The 23,176-nt window shown below is 40.4% G+C and overlaps 1 protein-coding gene across 1 annotated transcript; it reads left to right on the top strand.

Moving 5' to 3' along the window:
- Positions 1 to 16,498: 16,498 nt before the first annotated feature.
- Positions 16,499 to 17,041, top strand: LOC143551826 (uncharacterized). The gene has a single exon (XM_077042172.1). It carries the CDS (start codon positions 16,499 to 16,501, stop codon positions 17,039 to 17,041), a length of 543 nt encoding a protein of 180 aa, XP_076898287.1.
- Positions 17,042 to 23,176: the final 6,135 nt, after the last annotated feature.

Raw genomic sequence — 23,176 nt, 5'->3', positions numbered from 1 at the left:
ATTTAACAGTTATTTATTAAATATAAAAGCATTAAATATTTATTAAAAATGATGTTACACTTTCCACACTATGTTGAAAATGGAACCGCATCCCACTTTTTTTTGCTCCGCGCGAAATTAGCACTCAAATTAGGTGACACCTGCTTGACAGGTTTCACACTCCATTAACGACACCACCACAATCCATGACCTGAGAGAGAGAGAGAGAGAGAGAGAGAGAGAGAGAGAGAGAGAGAGAGAGAGGTTCTAAAATTCCTCAATCATCATCATTTTATTATGACATGTTAGTGATTTTAATAGGACATTAGGTAAAAATAAAGACATTCTTCAAACTAAAGAGAATAGATAATATGTAGTGAATTATGTATCAAAAGTTGTACTTAGGAAGATTTATTATCTTGTACATTTTTCTTTGGCTAAAGCCTTTCACATTTGTTGGTTACACGTATCTACCTTTCCACATGTCCCTGTGAATCACCTTTCCACATTCATCTTTTTGTTACTGATTTATCTTAACATGGAGATCTATCCCTCGTATCATCAACCTTCACATTCAACATACTCACAGAGCGGTGGTTCTCGATGGACCGATGTTGCGGTGGTGGTTGTCCTGTGACGATTCAGATGGTGTTGGGTCGGTGGCGGTGGATAGGTGTTCAATAGGTTTACAAAGCCAGATCCGACCCCTATTTAGATCGGATTGGAGAATATGTCGGAAATCAAACATCACCAAAAAGGTCATATGTTGTTTCGAAGTCAGAAGCAACGACGACGATTAAGGTCATTTTTTTTTTCTTTTTCCACAAAGCTAAGTATATTCAGAATTATTAAATAAATAAGATGATGAAGAAAAATGGAATGGATCTGGGTCGGATCCAAATCCAAGTTCCCCGGTCTTCGAGATGAATGGACCACCGCCTTGATCTTCTTCTCCAGTTACTCTTGGTCTTCCATAGAAAAGTTGGGGGAGTGGAGGTGACTGCTAAGAGTTTCCTCTTGTTTACAGACACAAAAATATGTTGGAAGCCAAGGGTCCAAGAGAAGGTGCTTCAAATGAATGATGAAGGTTTCTTATATAGGGACTCCATAGCTACCATCGTGAAAACCTAACCTTTATTGGGCCAAGCCCGGTTAGGGGTTACCTCCATAAACCCCTAGCCCAATGGTAGTTAGTAGACAAAAATAAAATAATGTAATAAACATAATCTATTATGTAATAAATAAAAGGCCATACCGGGTTTGACGTACCCTTCACCTATATGTCCCCCAGTCCAGTTCTTCTCATGGGCCTTCAAGTGGTTAGTTGGAGTGCTGGACTTATGAGGAATGCTCAGAAGTGAGGAGTAGTGCTTATTTCACAAATGCTTTCTATTATGACCTTTTTGCATGTGCGTCTACTTTGCTACGGGTTGTAAGAGGTTTAAATCATGATGGCAAGTTTGGCACGCAGACTTTTTATCATAGAATGACACACAGGTCATAAATTCGGCGCGTAGCCATAAGAGTTTATAAGGATCCCCAACCTTTGTGTTTGGCGTGCGGCCATTTGGGTTTTTTATAGGGATGCCCAACATTTATGTTCGGCGAGCGGCTGTTGGGTTTTTAATAAGGTTCTCCAACCTTTATGTTCGGCGAGTGGCCATATGGGTGTATCATAAGGTTCCCATCCTCGGGCGAATTATGTGGTGTGCCCAACCTTGTATTTGGACGTCTTCCATCCAAAGATGACACGCGGGTCATGTGACATCTGCCCCGAATCCGACCCGACCCAGGTACCCGTTTCTCTGACCCGATCTCTTTCTTTTGTGATTTAATATTTATTTATACTTATGTTTTACTTTTAATAATAATAATATATTTTCCTTCCCGCCTCTCTCTCTCTTTCTTTCCGCCGTCCCGTCCCTCTTCCTTCTTCTCTCTTTCCGCCTTCTTTTCCCTCTTGTCGCCGTCCCGCCCTTAAGCCTTGTTTCCCTCTCTTCTAACTCTTTGCTTGTCCTTTGTTTCTTCCCGCCTAAGGTTGTCTGCGCAGCTCCACGCGCCAGACCCCTTACAAGGAAGCCTGCGTGAAGACCACCTGTTACTGCGATATGCGAGACGAACTGTCCCCGCAGCGCGCTAAGGATTTTAGTTCTTCCCGCGGCGCGCTATGGAGACCGTTCTTCCCGCGACGCGCTAAGGAATATAGTTCTTCTCGCGACGCGCTTAGAATTGAAGTTCTTCCCGCGGCGCGCTTAGAAATGTAGTTCTTCCCGCGACGCGTTAAGGTTGGTTCTGTCTGCCTTCGCGCTCTCTTGATCTGTGTCTGCCTTTGCTCTCGCGCGTGCGCTCGAATCTTCTCGCGCGAGCGCTCGAAGCTTTCTCGCGCTGTCTTATGTCCTGTTTTAACTTGCTTGTTTGCTTTTGTGTTGTCATATCTCCGTGCTGTTGACCTAATCTGCTTTATGTCTGAAAAGTTACTTTCGGCGCAGCATGCGCACCAACCCCATTGGTTGGCAGAAAAAGTGACTGACATTATCTTTTGAGATCTGCTTTTCCATGCTTGACCAGTACCTTTATCTGAACCGCCCATGCCTTTTTACTGTTCCCTGTCAGCCTTTTTCCCTTTTTCCCTGCTGCCATATCTTTTGATATCTTTTACTTTTCTGAACTTGCTTTTGATATCTTTTGTTTTGTCTTGTTCTGTTTGTCTTGGAATCTTTTCCCCTTTTCTAGGGATTGTGTCTCCTAGGGTTTCTCTATAAATAATAATATTATTTTCCCTAACACTACACACACAAAGCACTTAAACTCTCCTTTTTCTCTTGCTCCTTGCTCTCTCTGCCGTCTTCCTCTCTGCCTCCGTCCTCCTCCCTGTTCTGCACTGCTTTTCCGGTAATATAATATATATAATAATTTACTTATGCTAACTTATAATCAAGACTTAAAACAAATCATTAAAACAATAATCTTATTTATAGGTTAACTTGTGCTTGTTTAAAGTTGGTCCTTGCTTTATCTTACACCGCATCGTTTATCAAGTGAGTAATCTCGTACCTAATCCCTTTTTATTTTTAATGTTTTGGGATGTTCATGTGTTCATACAAACTTAGAGTCTTAAACTTGTTTATAAACTTTAGTCGCGCAGTATCCCATGTGTTGAGGACGTTTACTTGGCTGTTTATTTGTATGTGTGTATCATTAACCGCTTTGTTCGGCCTATTCCGAAGTTTTCATGGATCCATTAGATGAACACGGGAGACCTATCGTTTACAGTTTTCTTTGTTTACACTTGCACAGCTGTTTTCTCGTTTTTTGTGCTCAATTGGGAGCACGGATTGAACTATGAACTATGAGCTATGATCTATTTAGGCTTGATCACAATCTGATTACACCCTTGTTAAACACCAGACATACACGTGTTGCGCGCAGATTTATTGTTATCTATTATTATCTATTAAACTTGATTTCTCACCATCACGCAAGTGTTTGACGTTTATTTTAACACATGTTCAGGTTTGCAGCAGCTGTTTTGGAGCTTGTGGACACGTAGGAAGTTCTTTATTTTGGACATAGATAAAAATGTATCAAGACATGTTATTGCTGTTCGAATATTATGATTTATAATATATTGATTTATGATGATTTATGTTATCTTGTGTTTACTCTGCGCGTGCGCGAATGAATGTATTTAATAAATATTGACACCCAATAGTGTCACGAGTAATGAAACAATATGTGGCGCCCCGATGTATAATCCGCCTTTGGTCGGGGTGTTACAGATTGGTATCAGAGCTCGTTGACTTTAGGATAGGTGGTTAGACGTAACGGCCTAGAATACCTAAGAGTCCCCTCTCGCGCATGAGAGAAATCTCATGTTTGCGCGCTTATTGTTAATTACTCGTTATTTATGAATATGCTCGCGCTTGCGCAGTATATGATTTTATGTTTTATTTCGCGATATTTCGATTTTTGTTGAATTTCGATTTTTCTTACATATTCGTTTGTTGGATTTGGAAACCCGAAAAGTCATGGTGATACATGAATAGTTGATTTTCAATTTCCATTTACGATTATATTCTGAGATTGGAGACTTGAAAAGTCATGGTGATACACGAATTGTCAACCTCCAATACTCATTTTCTTATATATTTTATATTGAGGATTGAAAAGTCATGGTGATACATGAATCGTCAATCTCCAATATTCGTTTACTAGTCATTTTAAATTGGGAATTCGGAAAGTCATGGTGATACATGAATTGTCGATTCTTGATTTGAATTTGTTACCTTTATTAAGTCTGCATTTAGGGTCATTTAATTTACTTTAACTTTTGACAGTAACTGATTCCGTGAAACCAAGCCTTATAAGATTATACTTTGCGCTAAAACCAAGATATTAACTAGAATTAAAACTTTTATAGAATGCCTCCGCTATCTCGCCGCCATCTGAGAAGAGAAGCCTCGCGCAGACGTTCGCAGCAACGTTCCCAGGAAATGGCCGCCGCAATAGCCCAAGCCTTGAGCCAAAACAATGCTAACACCTCTGGTTACAACATTAAGTCCTTTAACGCGGGTAACCCTCCGAAATTCACAGGCCTTGAAGGAGCCACCGTGATGCTCCAGTGGCTTGAGAAAATAGAAAACACTTTCCTCCACACCCAATGCCCCTCAGACAGACGAACCCTGTATGCTTCCAGTGTTCTGGAATCTAGAGCGCTTACATGGTGGAATGGAGTAGCTCATGCGCGTGGCGCAGAAGCTGCTTCCAGCATGACATGGGAGGAATTCAAAGAAATTCTGACGCGAGAATTCTGCCCTCCCAACGAAGTTAAGCGCCTGGAGGAAGAATTTTGGAATCTTAAGCAATACAGCGGTGAAGCGCGCGAGTACGCGACGCGTTTCCATGAACTAAGCCTGCTTGTCCCTCACCTTGTTACCCCTTCCCGCCGAGCCATAGAGAAATTCCTTGGGGGTCTCCCCATGGAAATTCAAGATTCTGTATGGGCCAGGAACCCACTAACCCTCTCTGACGCCATCGAGTTGGCCGCTGTGCTCAGCGACAACCATGTCAGAGCAGGAACCCTGTTCCTCCGGGGATCTGAGAAGACCAAACCCACCAAGACTGCCCCTGAACCAACAGAAACCAAACCAGAACCCTCAAACCGTAACAACCTCAAGCGCAGGCGCAAAGCCTATGCGCTTACCAACCCGCCCATCGTCCAACAACCCATCTACCAACCTCCAGTTTACGCGCCTAACCCAGTGTCAACCTACCCAACACCTCCTGTAGTCCATAACTATGCCTTAACCAATCCCGCACTTCCTGCCCCGCCACCTAAGAAACCTTACACAGGAAACCAACCCTTTTGCCCAACCTGTAGACTTCACCATCCCACCCAAGTCCCGTGTCGACAATGTAATCGATGTGGCCGCGTTGGTCACTCTGCTGAGTACTGTAGAGTCCCTCCCGCCAACCCAATTGCGCCAACACCACCAGTCTACCCGCAGAACCCACAACCAACATACCCTAACCCACGACCCAGGTCGTGCTATAACTGCGGTGATCCCAGTCATTTCCGGAACGCATGCCCGAGACTACAAGTTCAGATTACGCAAGCGAATCCGGTGAACCAGATTTCGAACCAAGTGACACGCGGACGAGCTTTTAACATAACCGCGCACCAAGCGCAAGCGAATAATGACGTAGTTAATGGTACATTTTTGCTTAACGGATTTTATGCTTCTGTACTTTTTGATACTGGCGCCGATCGAAGTTTTATTTCTCGCGCGTTTGAGCAGAAGCTTGCGCGACCGCGCGGTAACTTAAAAGAAAATTTTTCAGTTGAATTGGCTAATGGTGAAACTGTTTTAATTAACTCAGTGATTAAGGATTGCACGCTTAACCTTAACGAAAACGATTTTCTGATCGACCTCATCCCCATGCCTCTTGGAAGCTTTGATGTTATCATTGGTATGGACTGGCTTTCGCATAATCGCGCCGAAGTTATTTGCGCCAAGAAGATGATTCGCATACCTCGAGAAAATAGTGATCTTCATATCTACGGCGAAAAACCCTCCAGTGGTCTTAAGCTTATGTCTTGCGCCGAAGCCCAAAGACTCATGCAGAAGAAGTGTATTGCATTTCTAGCCCATGTGGTTAAACCCGATGAAGGAAAGAAGAAGCTTCGCGATATCCCTGTTGTGCGTGATTTCCCTGAAGTTTTTCCTGATGATCTTCCTGGTATCCCTCCCGCTCGTGAAGTCGAGTTCCGTATTGATCTTGTCCTTGGTGCTTCCCCCGTAGCTAAATCTCCTTACCGTCTTGCGCCCGCTGAGATGCAAGAATTGGCAAGCCAACTTCAAGAGTTGACTGCTAAAGGATTCATTCGCCCTAGCTCTTCGCCCTGTGGTGCTCCGGTGTTGTTCGTTAAAAAGAAAGATGGATCGTTTCGCATGTGTATTGATTACCGCGAGTTGAACAAACTCACCATTAAGAACCGGTATCCCTTACCGCGTATTGACGACCTCTTCGATCAACTCCAAGGTGCCTCTTGTTTCTCCAAGATTGATCTCCGCTCTGGCTATCACCAGTTGCGCATCCGCGATGAGGATGTTCCGAAGACTGCTTTTCGAACTCGTTATGGCCATTTTGAATTCTTGGTCATGTCCTTCGGTTTAACCAACGCACCCGCCGTTTTCATGGATCTAATGAATCGGGTGTGTAGGCCTTTCTTGGATAAATTCGTGATTGTGTTTATCGATGATGTTCTGGTGTATTCTAAGACCAAGGCCGAGCACGAGCAACATCTTCGGTTGGTGTTGCAAAAGCTTAGAGCTGAGCAACTCTATGCTAAGCTTTCCAAGTGTGAATTTTGGTCTGATGAAGTACAGTTTCTTGGTCATGTTGTAAACAAGATGGGTATTCATGTCGACCCATCCAAGATTGAAGCAATCAAGAACTGGATTACGCCGACCACTCCTTCTGAGATCCGTTCCTTTCTGGGCTTAGCTGGTTACTACCGGCGCTTCATTTCGAACTTCTCGAAGATCGCTTTGCCTTTAACAGCTCTAACGCACAAAGGTAAACCGTATATTTGGGGCTCGAAGCAAGAAGAAGCCTTTCTGACGCTCAAGCGATTGTTGTGTGAAGCTCCTGTTCTTGCGCTACCTGAGGGTAATGATGATTTTGTCGTGTACTGCGATGCCTCCAACCAAGGTCTCGGTTGTGTTCTTATGCAACGAGGCAAGGTTATCGCTTACGCATCGAGGCAACTCAAGGTTCATGAGAAGAATTATACAACTCACGACCTCGAACTTGGTGCAGTTGTTTTTGCCTTGAAGATCTGGAGACACTACCTCTATGGTACTAAGTGTATCCTTTACACCGACCATAAAAGCCTTCAGCATATCTTTAATCAGAAGGAACTTAACATGAGGCAACGCCGATGGAACGAACTCATCAGCGATTACGATTGTGAGATCCGGTATCATCCTGGTAAGGCTAATGTGGTAGCCGATGTGCTCAGCCGTAAACCCTGCCAGCTTAACTGTATCTTGCCGCGCACGCAGCTTCACTTTGCGCCGATTCGGAGCAACCTTAAATCGTGTATTCGTGACGCGCAGCGCGCATCCATCAGTAATGGTAACCTTCGCGCCGAGTTAGCGTGTGGCGCGGAAGTGCACTTTGTCCCTAATCTGAGTGGAATTCTCTGCTATCTTAATCGCATCTGGATTCCCTTTGATGAGAATCTTCGCGCTGATATCCTGAGTGAAGCGCACAAATCTCGGTATTCTATTCATCCCGGCGCTGATAAGATGTACAAGGATTTGCGCATTACTTATTGGTGGCCCGGTATGAAAAAGGATATTGCTGTGTTCGTAGCTAGATGCCTGACTTGTTCTAAAGTAAAAGCTGAACACCAACGCCCATCTGGTTTGCTCGAACAACCAGAAATTCCTACGTGGAAATGGGAATGTGTAGCGATGGACTTTATTACCAAGTTACCTTTGACAGCAAGCAAACATGATAGCATTTGGGTAATAGTGGATCGATTGACTAAGTCTGCTCACTTCCTGCCCATTCGTGAAAACTACCGTGTTGAGCAACTCGCGCAGCTTTATGTCAAGGAAATTGTCTGCCGCCATGGTACTCCTTTGAGCATCATATCCGATCGCGATGGCCGTTTTATATCTCGCTTTTGGAAATCTCTCCAATCTGCGCTAGGAACTCGCTTGGACATGAGTACGGCATATCATCCTCAGACTGACGGTCAGTCTGAGCGAACTATTCAAACTCTTGAGGATATGCTCCGATCTTGTGTTCTTGATTTTGGAGGTAATTGGGATTCGCACCTGCCTTTGATTGAGTTCTCTTATAATAACAGCTATCATTCCAGTATCGGTATGGCCCCATTTGAAGCACTTTACGGTCGTAAGTGCCGCTCCCCGATCTGTTGGAGCGAAGTGGGTGAAACTCAAATCACAGGACCCGAACTTGTTCAAGAGACAACCGATAAAATCGCCAAGATCCGTGATCATCTGCTGACTGCCCGAAGCCGACAGAAGAGTTACGCCGATCGTAGGCGGAAGCCTCTCGAATTTCAAGTTGGTGATCTTGTTCTCCTCAAAGTGTCGCCCTGGAAGGGTGTTGTCCGCTTTGGGAAGAAAGGTAAGCTTGCTCCTCGATATGTTGGACCATTTAAGATTCTCGCGCGTGTAGGAAAAGTTGCCTACAGACTTGACCTGCCGCCCGCGCTCAGTAATGTGCATCCAACGTTCCATGTATCCAATCTCAAGAAGTGTTTAGCTGACGAGAACCTTCACATTCCACTTGATGAAGTTCAAGTTGATGAAACTATGCATTTCGTTGAGAAGCCTGTTGAGATTATGGATCGCGAGGTTAAGCAAACCAAGCGCAGTCGCATCCCTATCGTGAAAGTTCGCTGGGAGTCCAAGCGCGGAGCCGAGTTTACATGGGAAAGGGAAGATCAAATGAAGATCAAGTACCCGCACCTGTTCTCTGCGCAACCTACTTCGAGATAAATTTCGGGACGAAATTTCTTAAAGTAGGGGAGACTGTGACATCTGCCCCGAATCCGACCCGACCCAGGTACCCGTTTCTCTGACCCGATCTATTTCTTTTGTGATTTAATATTTATTTATACTTATGTTTTACTTTTAATAATAATAATATATTTTCCTTCCCGCCTCTCTCTCTCTTTCTTTCCGCCGTCCCGTCCCTCTTCCTTCTTCTCTCTTTCCGCCTTCTTTTCCCTCTTGTCGCCGTCCCGCCCTTAAGCCTTGTTTCCCTCTCTTCTAACTCTTTGCTTGTCCTTTGTTTCTTCCCGCCTAAGGTTGTCTGCGCAGCTCCACGCGCCAGACCCCTTACAAGGAAGCCTGCGTGAAGACCACCTGTTACTGCGATATGCGAGACGAACTGTCCCCGCAGCGCGCTAAGGATTTTAGTTCTTCCCGCGGCGCGCTATGGAGACCGTTCTTCCCGCGACGCGCTAAGGAATATAGTTCTTCTCGCGACGCGCTTAGAATTGAAGTTCTTCCCGCGGCGCGCTTAGAAATGTAGTTCTTCCCGCGACGCGTTAAGGTTGGTTCTGTCTGCCTTCGCGCTCTCTTGATCTGTGTCTGCCTTCGCTCTCGCGCGTGCGCTCGAATCTTCTCGCGCGAGCGCTCGAAGCTTTCTCGCGCTGTCTTATGTCCTGTTTTAACTTGCTTGTTTGCTTTTGTGTTGTCATATCTCCGTGCTGTTGACCTAATCTGCTTTATGTCTGAAAAGTTACTTTCGGCGCAGCATGCGCACCAACCCCATTGGTTGGCAGAAAAAGTGACTGACATTATCTTTTGAGATCTGCTTTTCCATGCTTGACCAGTACCTTTATCTGAACCGCCCATGCCTTTTTACTGTTCCCTGTCAGCCTTTTTCCCTTTTTCCCTGCTGCCATATCTTTTGATATCTTTTACTTTTCTGAACTTGCTTTTGATATCTTTTGTTTTGTCTTGTTCTGTTTGTCTTGGAATCTTTTCCCCTTTTCTAGGGATTGTGTCTCCTAGGGTTTCTCTATAAATAATAATATTATTTTCCCTAACACTACACACACAAAGCACTTAAACTCTCCTTTTTCTCTTGCTCCTTGCTCTCTCTGCCGTCTTCCTCTCTGCCTCCGTCCTCCTCCCTGTTCTGCACTGCTTTTCCGGTAATATAATATATATAATAATTTACTTATGCTAACTTATAATCAAGACTTAAAACAAATCATTAAAACAATAATCTTATTTATAGGTTAACTTGTGCTTGTTTAAAGTTGGTCCTTGCTTTATCTTACACCGCATCGTTTATCAAGTGAGTAATCTCGTACCTAATCCCTTTTTATTTTTAATGTTTTGGGATGTTCATGTGTTCATACAAACTTAGAGTCTTAAACTTGTTTATAAACTTTAGTCGCGCAGTATCCCATGTGTTGAGGACGTTTACTTGGCTGTTTATTTGTATGTGTGTATCATTAACCGCTTTGTTCGGCCTATTCCGAAGTTTTCATGGATCCATTAGATGAACACGGGAGACCTATCGTTTACAGTTTTCTTTGTTTACACTTGCACAGCTGTTTTCTCGTTTTTTGTGCTCAATTGGGAGCACGGATTGAACTATGAACTATGAGCTATGATCTATTTAGGCTTGATCACAATCTGATTACACCCTTGTTAAACACCAGACATACACGTGTTGCGCGCAGATTTATTGTTATCTATTATTATCTATTAAACTTGATTTCTCACCATCACGCAAGTGTTTGACGTTTATTTTAACACATGTTCAGGTTTGCAGTAGCTGTTTTGGAGCTTGTGGACACGTAGGAAGTTCTTTATTTTGGACCTAGATAAAAATGTATCAAGACATGTTATTGCTGTTCGAATATTATGATTTATAATATATTGATTTATGATGATTTATGTTATCTTGTGTTTACTCTGCGCGTGCGCGAATGAATGTATTTATTAAATATTGACACCCAATAGTGTCACGAGTAATGAAACAATATGTGGCGCCCCGATGTATAATCCGCCTTTGGTCGGGGTGTTACAGGTCATAAGTTGGGCGTGTGGCCATATGGGTGTAATATAAGGTTCCCATCCTCAGGCGAATTACGAATTGTGCCCAACATAATATTCAGATGTCTTCTATCGCGCTAATGTAGTGGTGATATATCATGATAGTCCCCCAGTTCATTGCTGCTAAATAATGTTAGTAGCATTGAACTTATAATAATAAACTTGTTAACAATGTTTCAATCACATGTGCGAATAAGTACAAACAACTTTTTATATCATGCACAAAAGTGATACTTGCTATTTTAAGATATCATATGAGATTAAATAATCATTCAAAGTCATATTTACTAATAATCGTCCCAAAGATTTGGTAATACACACGTTTATTAGTAAAGTCTATGACATCGTCCATTTCTTTTCATAAACAAGTATGCAGTATTAGTTTGTTAATAAAAATGAAAATTGTGTCAAGACATGACTTGAGTATCCGCGTGTTTTAAAATAGTATGTTTGCATATACGCATATATATGTGCAATTGTTTACCTTTTTTATTTTTTAGATCATAATAAATATGATCTAAATGTTGAGGGACTATTTTGAAATTCTAGAAATTAATTCCTTTTCTCACGTTAAAAAGCTACCACCTTCACATGTTATCCCTATGTTATCTCCGTGTATATATACACATATATACACACATACACACTAACATATTTACTTTGGTTATTTGAAACAGAGCAACTAACCTGGGTTTCTTTTGAAGAGGTTTGAGATAATCGCTATTCAGATCAAAATCGTTTGGGTACCGACCCGTGTAGCGCGTGCTATGGACCCGCACATGTTGGTATGGACGGCAACTGCATAAACTAATAATGACCCGCCATCACGTATAATGACCCGCGGTGCTTGTCCGTGGTGTCCTCCTACTGGCGTAAGTAACATGCGTTGTTTATAAGTTACCCGTGATGACTTATCGGGTCGTTCACTTGGTCCGCGAAAGCTGGGTTTGACCCGCGGAAGCTTTATTTGATTGTTTACCAGTTCATCATTATAAGACATGTTCCTCCTTGTGACGAAAATATTTTTCGGTGTTGACGTATCAGAAAAGCTGGAGCATGTATCGCTTTGTTCTTCAGCTAAAATAAGTTGCGCTTGAGCCTTCAGGCCGGAAAATCTGTTATACAGGAAATGACCCACAGAAGCTATTCTTGCGGGCCGAGGAAGCTGAAATTGATCCACCGATGCTATGTTTGGGGTCGCGGAAGATGGAAATTACCCTAAAAACCTATTCACGTGGCCTGCGGAAGCTGAAAATGATTGGCGGATATATGTGCGGTCCCTGGTGAGAGTGGAAAGCACAAAACGATTCATTGGTGAATATTTTTTGTAAACTGGAGCATGCATGACGTTATTTGGTAACCAAAAAGATTCATGTATGATGTCAAAGGTTGGTGCCGGCCGGGTTTTATGTATAGCCCGGAGAATGTATGATTGACCCGCAGAAGAAGGAATTGTGTATAGCACGAAGAATGTATGATTTTGGTATTATGACATTTAACACATTCATTCAAAGTAACAACCCTTTTATTAATTTGCACTATTTAAAAAAGGTCCGTATAATTTCGTTAGCAATGAGCTCTAAAAATGACTGTCAGGTCATAAAAAGCTTTAGAAGACAATGTTATTAACATATAAAGAAGACACATAACATTTTAGGAATTTAGAAAATAATAACGCAACTATAGATAATATAAACACAACCGCTATGCCATCGGCCCCCTTTAAGCCCTATGTAAATAAATTGGATAAATACAAAGTGAAGAGCAAAAACACATAGAGATGATATGTTAATTTACTTGCGAGAAGAACTCTGACAGTGACGTTAATCGGTTGTCCTCCTAGTCTGGCCATCCTCCACCTTTGCCCACATCTCTCTCTCTCTCTCTCTCTCTCTCTCTCTCTCTCTCTCTCTCTTCCAGTGACGATGATCCTTTAAGCAGACAACAGATTAGGTCATCCTTGAATAACATTGCAAAACACAAAATATATTAGCAGCATCACCACATGATCTCACCTTTATATCAAATTTTTTAACGTGAACTCATAATTACAACTGTTGAACTTATAATTAGAAAACGAAAACCACCCATAACCTAACTTGTAAGCAAACACAGGCAGACACCCCTAATTAAATCAATTCACAAAAAGATACAACCCGTGTATGTAATTAAACCTATAAATTCTCAAACATAAGAAAAAATGAGTACCTATTAAGAAGAAGTCGCCATTTAGAATCGGCAATTCGATAGAACTGTAAAAATCAGAAAACATGAACACAAACATATTCGAGTCAAATTCAAATTAGTAATTCAAATTAAAATATGCATATTTCTTGTTTAAAATATGGCATACCGACTTATGCTTATCTTATTTGTTTATATATATAAACGAAACCTTCTTCCTTCCTCTGATGTCGTATTTTACATGGTATCAGAGCAGGTTTTTTTAAAGATCCAGTAAACCCTAGTTTAAGTTGAAGAAATAATGGCTGGAGAAGATGCATCAGGTGGCGGTAACAAAAACGACCACAAATCCATCGACAACAGTTCTCCATATTACATCCATGCATCTGATTATCCAAGACAAATGCAGGTTAATGATCCTCTTAGTGATACTAACTATAGTGTAACATCCCGAAATTTCTATAAATAATATATAAATATATTATTACTGCGGAAGAATAAATTGATATGGTAGATGGATAATAATATAATTCCCGTTTCCAGTATCGGATAATAAAATAAATTATTATGAGTTGGGCTTGTGTTTTGCTAAATAGATATGGGTTATGGACTTGGATTAAAAAGGAAGAAAGAAAGGACCATGGGTTTAAGCCCATGACCCATAATATATAAGCCATAATTATTCCCTAATCCATTCATTCAACCCATTCCATACACCATCATAAATACACACTTAAGCTTTCTCTCATCTGTCTTTCTCTAAGCCGAAACCAAGAAGAAGAATAAGAATCGATTCCCGACTCGAGGTACTGATAGTGTGAGATTGTATGGATCCAAACCCGCAAGATCTAGTCGCGAAACGACAAGCCGACACCCTAAACCGTTAAAGTTAAGAGATCCGAATGGAATCGGGTATAAATCGATCAAAATATGAGCTTAGGGGTCACCTAGCTCAGATCTGGATCGAACGGGACGGAAAACGATGAAAAATGGTGGAAAACAACTGAGATCTCGCTTTTCCGGCAAGATCCTTGTTTTCCGGCAATGATGGCGCCGGAGATGTGGGTACGAGGTTAACGAATGTCAGAGAATGTTTCTGACATTCTCTGACCTAACCCTAGTTCGTTAGCGGAAACATAATGAATTAACAAGCAATTCGTTATTTCCAATCGTTTATAAGAAATAACGAATTAGCAGCAGTTCTTGAAGCCATTCGTTGAGTAAATCGTTAATAGAGAACCAACAAATGAACCCCTGGTTCGTTATAAAAGCCATTTCGTTATAAAGACCATTTCGTTATAAAGGCCAGTTTGTTATAAAGGTTCATTCGTTAAGAAATAACGAAGGAGTCAATTCGTCGAAGGACTGGATGACGAACTAAAGTTTGAAAGAATGACAGAAAGGTCCATGGAATTAATATAAAATGGATTAATTACAAAGAAGCCCTCAAACTTTATGAGTAAGCAAAAAAAATAATAATTAAGAATTATAATGGAAAATGTGTTAATACAGTTAGGGGGTGTTTGGCCTAGCTTTTTTATTTTGGCTTATGCCTATATTTTAAAGTAGCTTATAGCTTATTTTCTATTATTTGATAAGCTATTTTTAAGTGTTTGGATTAACTTATATCTTACAAATTAATTATGTGTCTTAATAAGTTGTTAAATCCACCATTCTTTAATTTGTTAGAGTAATAAGTTGCTTTAATAAGACTAATCCATCACAATTTGAGGGCAAATGAGTAACATACAACTTTATACAAATAAGTTTTTTCAAATAAGCTAAAAAACAATCTTCACATTAGCTTCTTCAAATGAGTTAATATAAGCTCATAAGCATAAGCTTAAGAAGCTAAACCAAACACTAAATTTAGCTTATTTTATAAAAAAAACTAAAAAAGCTATAAGCTTTGTTAAAGAAGCTAGGACAAACACCCCCTTAATGGAAATATTCTTTTTTCAAGTTTGACCCCAGCTAGGGGCTTTGCCCTTTGGACCATGCTAGGGGCTGCCGCCCCTAGAACCCTGTTGCCAGGGGCGCTACCCCCGGACCCCTGTTCGTTGAGGGTTATAATTACACTAGAAACGTGTAATTGTTATACAGTTAGCCTCACACAGCTAAAGAAAGGAATAACCATTAACGGTGAACGTAGCAGGACTCAGGTGAGTTTCTAGCCCCACTTCCTTGTTATGTTTTGGTGGCTGTGTGCATACTTGGTGTGAAGTGTGAATACACTTACCTTAAGTGGTAAGTGTATGCTATAATGATTGATGTGATAGTATATATGAAGGACATGAATGGATTCCTGTCGGTGCGTGAACGATCTTCGAATTTTTCACGTATCGAAAGGGAAAGTAATGTCTTTCGGCATGTGAACGATCTTCGAATATTGCATGTATCACCAAGGAGAACGATTTCCAGGTGATAAGTAGTGTGTTTGAATGTTATGATGTGACATGTTTATTATGTAAATGATGTAACGATGAGATGTGTGTTGCAGGAAAGTCGTGATAGAATGTGGTAGAGGTGGTAAGGAGTTGGTAAAGGTGTGAGTGGCATGACAATAGTATGTGGTAGGGTAAGACTATACGTGCCTTCGTCATTAAGTGGCACGACGTTATTACGTGGGAGGGCAAGCCTCTACGTGTCTTCGTTGAATAAGTGGCGTAACATTAGCACGTGGGAGTGTAAGCCTCATTGTGCTTCCGTAATTAAGTGGCTAAGATGTAGGGGCAGTTAGAGGTTAGCGGTAAGTTGAGCAGGTTAGATGAGCGACTATGTGTCTTCAGACCACACACACACACACATACACACACACACACACATATATATATATATATATAAATGCATGTAGTGGTTGTAAGGTAAGTTGCCTGATTAACTACAACTCACTCAGCGTTTAGTATGCACGTAGGTGAACACGCTTAAGGAGCTAGCATGAGAACGACACATAGCAAGGATTGAACGACTGGAATCCAAAGATGGAAGAAATGATGTTTTAAATAGATGTTTTATGATACGTTTTAAAGACATGTTTGTATGTTTATAACGGATGATTGAAAGTTTTAATATTCCGCGAAAGTTTTAATTAACTCTGATTTGCAGAACTGTGTTTATGAGTAAACCCGACATGAAAGGTAGGGCACCTGGACGGGGACCTTAGATATAGAGACTGGTGTCAAGAGATGACGAACTTCTTGTTCGCTAAAAACAAGATGGGTTTCGTGGATGGTTCTATCCCGAGACCTGATCAAACGAGCGACACGTACATGGCCTGGCTGCGTTGTGACACAATGATCAAGGGTTGGTTGACCACCGCCATGGAGAAAGATATACGAGGGAGTGTAAAATACTCCAACACTTCCATTGAGATATGGTCCAATATAAGAGAACAGTTTGGTAAAGAAAGTGCACCACGCGCCTACATGTTGAAACAGTCCCTTACCATGACGCGTCAAGAGGGAGCTTCAGTGTCCACGTATTATATAAAATTTCGTTCCTTATGGGATGAAATCCAAACCGTGTTTCCACCGCCACGCTGCACTTGTGGTAATTGTTTGTGCGATGTCGGTAAAAAAGATGAAGGAATTTGGGAGAAGGAACGAATGTACGAGTTCCTCATGGGGCTAGACATGGAGTTCACATCAATTAGGACTCATCTCCTATCAATGAAACCGAACCCCACTTTGGGGGAAGCCTTTTGTTTAGCTTCCGAGGATGAGCAACAGAGAAGTATTGCTTCTTCAATGAGGTCATAAATTGATTCGGTTTCCTTTCAATCCAGACCACAAAACAAGCGAGACAAAGAGGGCTGGTGAAACCGAACAGTGTAGCCACTGTGGAAAATCCGGTCACAACCGAGATGCTTGTTTTGAGAGAATTGGGTACCCTGATTGGTGATTGGGCAAAAGAAAAAGGGGGAAATCTAAACAAAAGGTTAATTGTGTCGAAACAAATGAAAAGGCGACGATATGGGGATTAAGTGAAGAGCAATAACGAACTTTATTCATGCACATTAGAGAAACTAAATAAATCTCACAAGGTGACCATATACCTAAGGCTAATATGTCTATGGCAGGTAAGTTTAACCAAGATGATGAGTGGATTATAGACTTTAGGTCAACGTATCATATAGTCCACACACTCAATTTACTTGAAAAGTACACTGAATGTACAAACAAAACACCCGTCATGATACCAAACGGTGATAGCATAATTGTTAAGGCCATTGGTGAAAGCACGTTAATAAATCAAATAAAAATAACAAGGGTTCTATATATACCTGATTTTAACTGCAACCTACTTTCTGTAGGCAGACTTGCCATTGATCTTTAATGTGTTGTGAGTTTCTTTCCTGATTTTTGTTGCATGCAGACCTTACATTCGAAGAAGATGATTGGAGTGGGTAAATGTGTGAATGGTCTTTTTCGGATGGGCATGGTGACCAGAGAAAAGAAAGTAATGTTATCTAACATGGATGCGAAAGTTTGGCACAAAAGATTGGGTCATGCCTCATACGATAAATTATGTCGAATTGGTTTTTTTAAGAATATTTGTTTTAATTTTAAGGACAATAACTATGATGCTTGTAATAAAGCTAAGTTTACTTGATTACTGTTTCAAAAAAGTTATATAAAAAGCAATGCTTGTTTTGACTTGATACATTGTGATGTTTGGGGAAATTATCGAAAGCCATCTACCTCATATGCTTGTTTCTTTTTAACCATTGTTGATGATTTTAGTAGGGCCATATGGACCTATCTCATTATACACAAAAGCGATGCAAGAGAATGTCTAATGAACTTTCAAATGATGGTAAAAACACAGTTTGGGAAGTAGATTAAGAAGATCCGATGTGATAACGGTGGAAAATTTATTTCCAACCAAATGATGAACTTTTATTCATAGGAAGGGATCTTACTAGAGACAACGTGTCCACACACCCCATCAAAACGGGGTAGTGGAACGTAAGCATCATCATCTCCTTGAGACGACTCGTTCACTTGTGTTTCAAGCAAGCTTGCCAAGAATATTTTGGGGTGAATGCATACAAGTTGCGACATACATTATAAATCGGTTACCCTCAAATGCCATAAAAAACAAAACCCCATATGAATTGGTTTTTGAAAGGGATGCCGATTACAAGAGCATGAAAGTTTTAGGTTTTCTGGTATACTTCCAAAGCACAGAAACCGGAGGGGATAAGTTCCAAATCAGGGAGGAGGCCCGGGGTTTTTTTAGGATATCCTCAAGGCACAAAAGGATACAAAGCCTATGATGTTGAACATGGTAAAATTTTCATGACACGCGATGTTCGTTTTGTGGAGGAAGAATTTCCTTTTAAAGAAATCAAGTCGACAACTGATGACAAAGAAATGTTCGAGCCTCCTCACATTGATGAAGAAATTTGGTATTCTTTCATAAGTGATGTCACCAAGGGAAATGATGGTGGGTCTAATCCAAACGATTAAAGCACACAAACAAATAATGAGTTGGATCCTAGCATTGAAAATAAAGTAATCATCAGGTGAGTCCTAGTGTAGAGAGCCCACAAACAAATAGTGGGTCCAACAGAAACAATGAATCTTCACAACCCAATATAAGCAAAGAAAATGTTATACAACAGCTTGATATCTCCAATAATCTTCATGAGGAAGATAACAACAATCAGATAGATACCGAGGCAAGATGCCGAACAAGATAAAAAAGAAACATCTCTAATCCAAAGTGGTTAGTTGTCATGACATAAATTTGCCACCATCCATTGACCATTCACGCACCATAGACAATTGATCTTCTTCCACGGTATATCCTCTTTCTAATTATTTATCCTATGATAAATTCTCTAACTCTCACAAAGCCTTTTTAGGGCCATCACTTATAAGGATGAGCCGAAATTTTTTCATCAAGCCATGCAGGACAAAAACTGGGTTAACACCATGAAAAGAGAAATCGAAGCTCTTGAAAAAAATAAAACGTGGACTTTAGAAAACCTACAGGAATGCAAACGCGCCATTGATTCTAAGTGGGTATACAAAATTAAATACAAGCCTAATGGTGAAATCCAGAGATATAAGGCACGTTTGGTGGCTAAGGATTTTACTCAAATGGAATAGATTGACTTCCTTGAGACGTTTGCTCATGTTGCCAAACTTGTAACAGTAAGAGTTCTTCTCACCGTTGCGGTTAAACGTGACTGGATAATTCATCAAATCGACGTGAGTAATGCATTTCTGCATGGAGACTTAGAGGAAGAAGTGTATAGTCAAATTCCTCAAGGTTTTTCCAAGAAGAAAGAAACTAGAGTTTGTCGACTCCGAAAATCACATTATGGTTTGAAACAGGCTTCAAGGAATTAGTATCATAAGTTTACTACTACTTTAATTGAAGTAGGTTATCATCAATCGAAGGCCGATCACTCGTTATTCACATACGTTTCAGGGTCTTCATTTGTTGCCATATTAATATATGTTGACGATTTAATTATTACCGGAAATGATGAAGAGAAGTTCAAACAGACCAAAGTCTTTTTAGATGCCAAATTCAGCGTCAAAGACTTAGGTTCCTTGAAGTATTTTTTAGGAACTGTAGTGGCCAGGGAGGCTAATGGTATGGTTCTAAGTCAACGTAAGTACAAGTTAGACATTTTAGAAGATTGTGGCCAGCTTGGTTGTCGTCCCAGTCCATTTCTAATGGAACAAAATTTGAAAATCGATCGGTGTCTTGAGAAAGAGAAAACTGATGCCTCCCAGTTTCGTAGGTTGATAGGGAGATTATTGTACTTACATGCGACTAGACGAAATATTGCGTACTCAGTAAATATTCTGAGCCAGTTTGTCTCAGACCCACGACAGGAACATATGGATGCTGCTATTCGAATGCTTCGGTATTTAAAGTCCACTTCAGGGCAAGGTATTTTCTTGCCAAAAGAGGGAGATTTGAGTCTTGTTACATATTGTGATGCGGACTGGTTAGGGTGCACTATCATACGCCGGTCACGAACAGGTCATTATTATTATTAGGAGGTGCCCCGATTTCATGGAAACTAAGAAATAATAAGTTGTTTCACGTTCTTCTACTGAATTAGAGTATCGTGCTATGGCTAGCACGGTGAGTGAAGTGTTATGGGTTAGGTGGTTATTGAAAGATTTTAAGTTTGTTGTACAAGTGCCACTCCACTATATTGTGACAATCTTGCTGCAAAACATATTGCCAACAACCCAGTTTTTCATGAACGTACGAAACATGTTGAGATGGATTGTAGTTTCGTTAGAGAAAGAGTGGAGTCCAAGGAAATTTTGCCCGTTCAAATTGGAACAAAGCAACAAGTTGCTGATATTTTCACAAAACCATTGGGAGCACAACAATTACGATTTTAGTTGACAAGCTAGGTGCTCGTAATCTTCACACTCCAGCTTGAGGGGAGTATTGGAGTCAAATTCAAATTAGTAATTCAAATTAAAATATGCATATCTCCTGTTTAAAATATGGCATACCGACATATGCTTCTCTTATTTGTTTTTTATATATATATATATATATATATATATATATATATATATATATATATATATATATATATCATAAGTTGATGTATCAATCATTCATTCAGTAAATAATAAACGAAACCTTCTTCCTTCCTCTGATATCGTATTTTACAAAACAACAATTTTAAGACCCAATATATACCGATGATGCAATGGCGTTTACTAACTCCGATTATTTTCAAAAAACACAAAATCGAAGAAACCATTACATTAGAAATGGGGAAAGAAAAAGAGAAAAAAAAATTATTGATAACCAAATACGCCTCCGTCAACATACAATGAACACACAGCGGGACAGAAGGACGATACCTGATTGCATGAAATGAATAGTGAAAACAAAGGAGAAAGTAGGCGGTGGTGAAAAGTTAGCACACAAAAATGTCCGCTTTTAAAAGTTTATTAGTCAATATCCAAATTTACCCTTAAATACACACAGCAAACATTAACAAACAATACTGATGGACCCAATTTCCAAGGGCATTATTGTCATTTGATAAACAAAAAAAGTAATCATTCAATCTACTTAAAACTTTATGTTTTTCAAACCATGACACTTTTAACAGGACGGAAGGAGTACTTTTTAATGAAATTAAACCATTACATATCTTCCGATATCAAACAAAATACAAAGATCTTCAAACTCCAAACTAAAAATATGAACCTTAACAAAGACAACTTGTTTTCAGTCTCGCCTCCACATACATTCGACCCTAATAACTCGAGCCAACCTTACTCTTTGCAACCATCGTCATCGTATAGTTATTGGAATTGCATTTTTTCCACCTTCAATCCATTAATTCACCCAGCCCAACCCCGTACCATAGACTCCATAATATTGACGATGAGTCAAAGTGGGTAAAGCCTTGAATAAAGTCTCGGTCTTCCAAAAGTGGACCCTCTCGATGAAGATGCGCTAGCTCGTGGGTAGATCGACATTGCGGAGGCTATGTTCATCGGTAGGGCCAAAACCAAGGAAAATTTTTGGACAATTGGTCTCTGTTGTGCATGGAATTATGTGAATACCGAAAAAGCACCAAACTAACCATAATGTTCAATTGTGAGAGAGAAACAAAAGAAAAATAGTTTAAATAATCTTCATTACAAGAAGAAAGATTAGACCAAGTGTTGGCAAAGTTTGAGAAATTGAGCGCAACGTACACGAGCATTAAAATAAACAAAACTAAATAATTTTTTTGCTCCGCGCGAAATTAGCACTCAAATTAGGTGACACCTGCTTGACAGGTTTCACACTCCATTAACGACACCACCACAATCCATGACCTGAGAGAGAGAGAGAGGTTCTAAAATTCCTCAATCATCATCATTTTGTTATGGCATGTTAGTGATTTAAATAGGACATTAGATAAAAATAAAGACATTCTTCGAACTAAAGAGAAGAGATAATATGTCGTGAATTATGTACCAAAAGTTGTACTTAAGAAGATTTATTATGTTGTACATTTTTCTTTGGCTAAAGCCTGCCACATTTGTTGGTTACACTTATCTACCTATCCACGTGACCCTGTGAATCACCTTTCCACTTTCACCTTTTTGTTACTGATTTATCTTTACATGGAGATCTATCCCTCGTATCATGGACCGATGTTGCGGCGGTGGTTGTCCTGTGACGATTCAGATGGTGTTGGGTCGGTGGAGGTGGACAGGTGTTCAATAGGTTTACAAAGCAAGATCCGACCCTTATTTAGATCGGATTGGAGCATATTCCAGAAATCAAAACATCACCAAAAACTTCATATGTTGTTTCGAAGTCAGAAGAAACGAAAACGATTAAGGTCAGATTTATTAAATAAATAAGATGATGAAGAAACATGGAAAGGATTTGGTTGGATACAAATCCAAGTTCCCCGGCCTTCGAGATGAACGGACCACCGCCTTGATCTTCTTCTCCGATTACACGAGATCTGCCAAAGAAAAGTGGGGGAGTGGAGGTGACTGCTACGAGTTTCCTCTTGTTTACAGACACAAAAATATGTTGGAAGCCAAGGGTCCAAGAGAAGATGCTTCAAATGAATGATGAAGGTTCCTTATATAGGGACTCCATGGCTACCATTATGAAACCATAACTTTTATTGGGCCAGACCCGGTTAGGGGTTACCTGCACAAAACCCCAGCCTAAGGGGCCTAGTTAGTAGATAATAATAATAATGTATGATTGACCCGCGGAAGAAGGAATTGTGTATAGCCCGGAGAATGTATGATTTTGGTATTATGACATTTAACACATACATTCAAAGTAACAACCCTTTTATTAATTTACACTATTTATAATAGGTCCGTATAATTTCGTTAGCAGTGAGCTCTAAAAATGACAGTCAGGTTATAAAA

The sequence above is a fragment of the Bidens hawaiensis genome, unplaced genomic scaffold, assembly GCF_021521415.1.
Source record: "Bidens hawaiensis isolate Kalapana, Puna unplaced genomic scaffold, B.hawaiensis_p1.1 tig00016667_1, whole genome shotgun sequence".
Taxonomy (NCBI): domain Eukaryota; kingdom Viridiplantae; phylum Streptophyta; class Magnoliopsida; order Asterales; family Asteraceae; genus Bidens; species Bidens hawaiensis.
The sequence above is the reverse complement of the archived record's forward strand: the minus strand, read 5'-3'. Positions and strand labels throughout refer to the sequence as shown.

Bases quoted from the DNA above. Each gene is read 5' to 3' on its own strand.
- LOC143551826 (XM_077042172.1), top strand. From the start codon at position 16,499: ATGGGTTTCGTGGATGGTTCTATCCCGAGACCTGATCAAACGAGCGAC.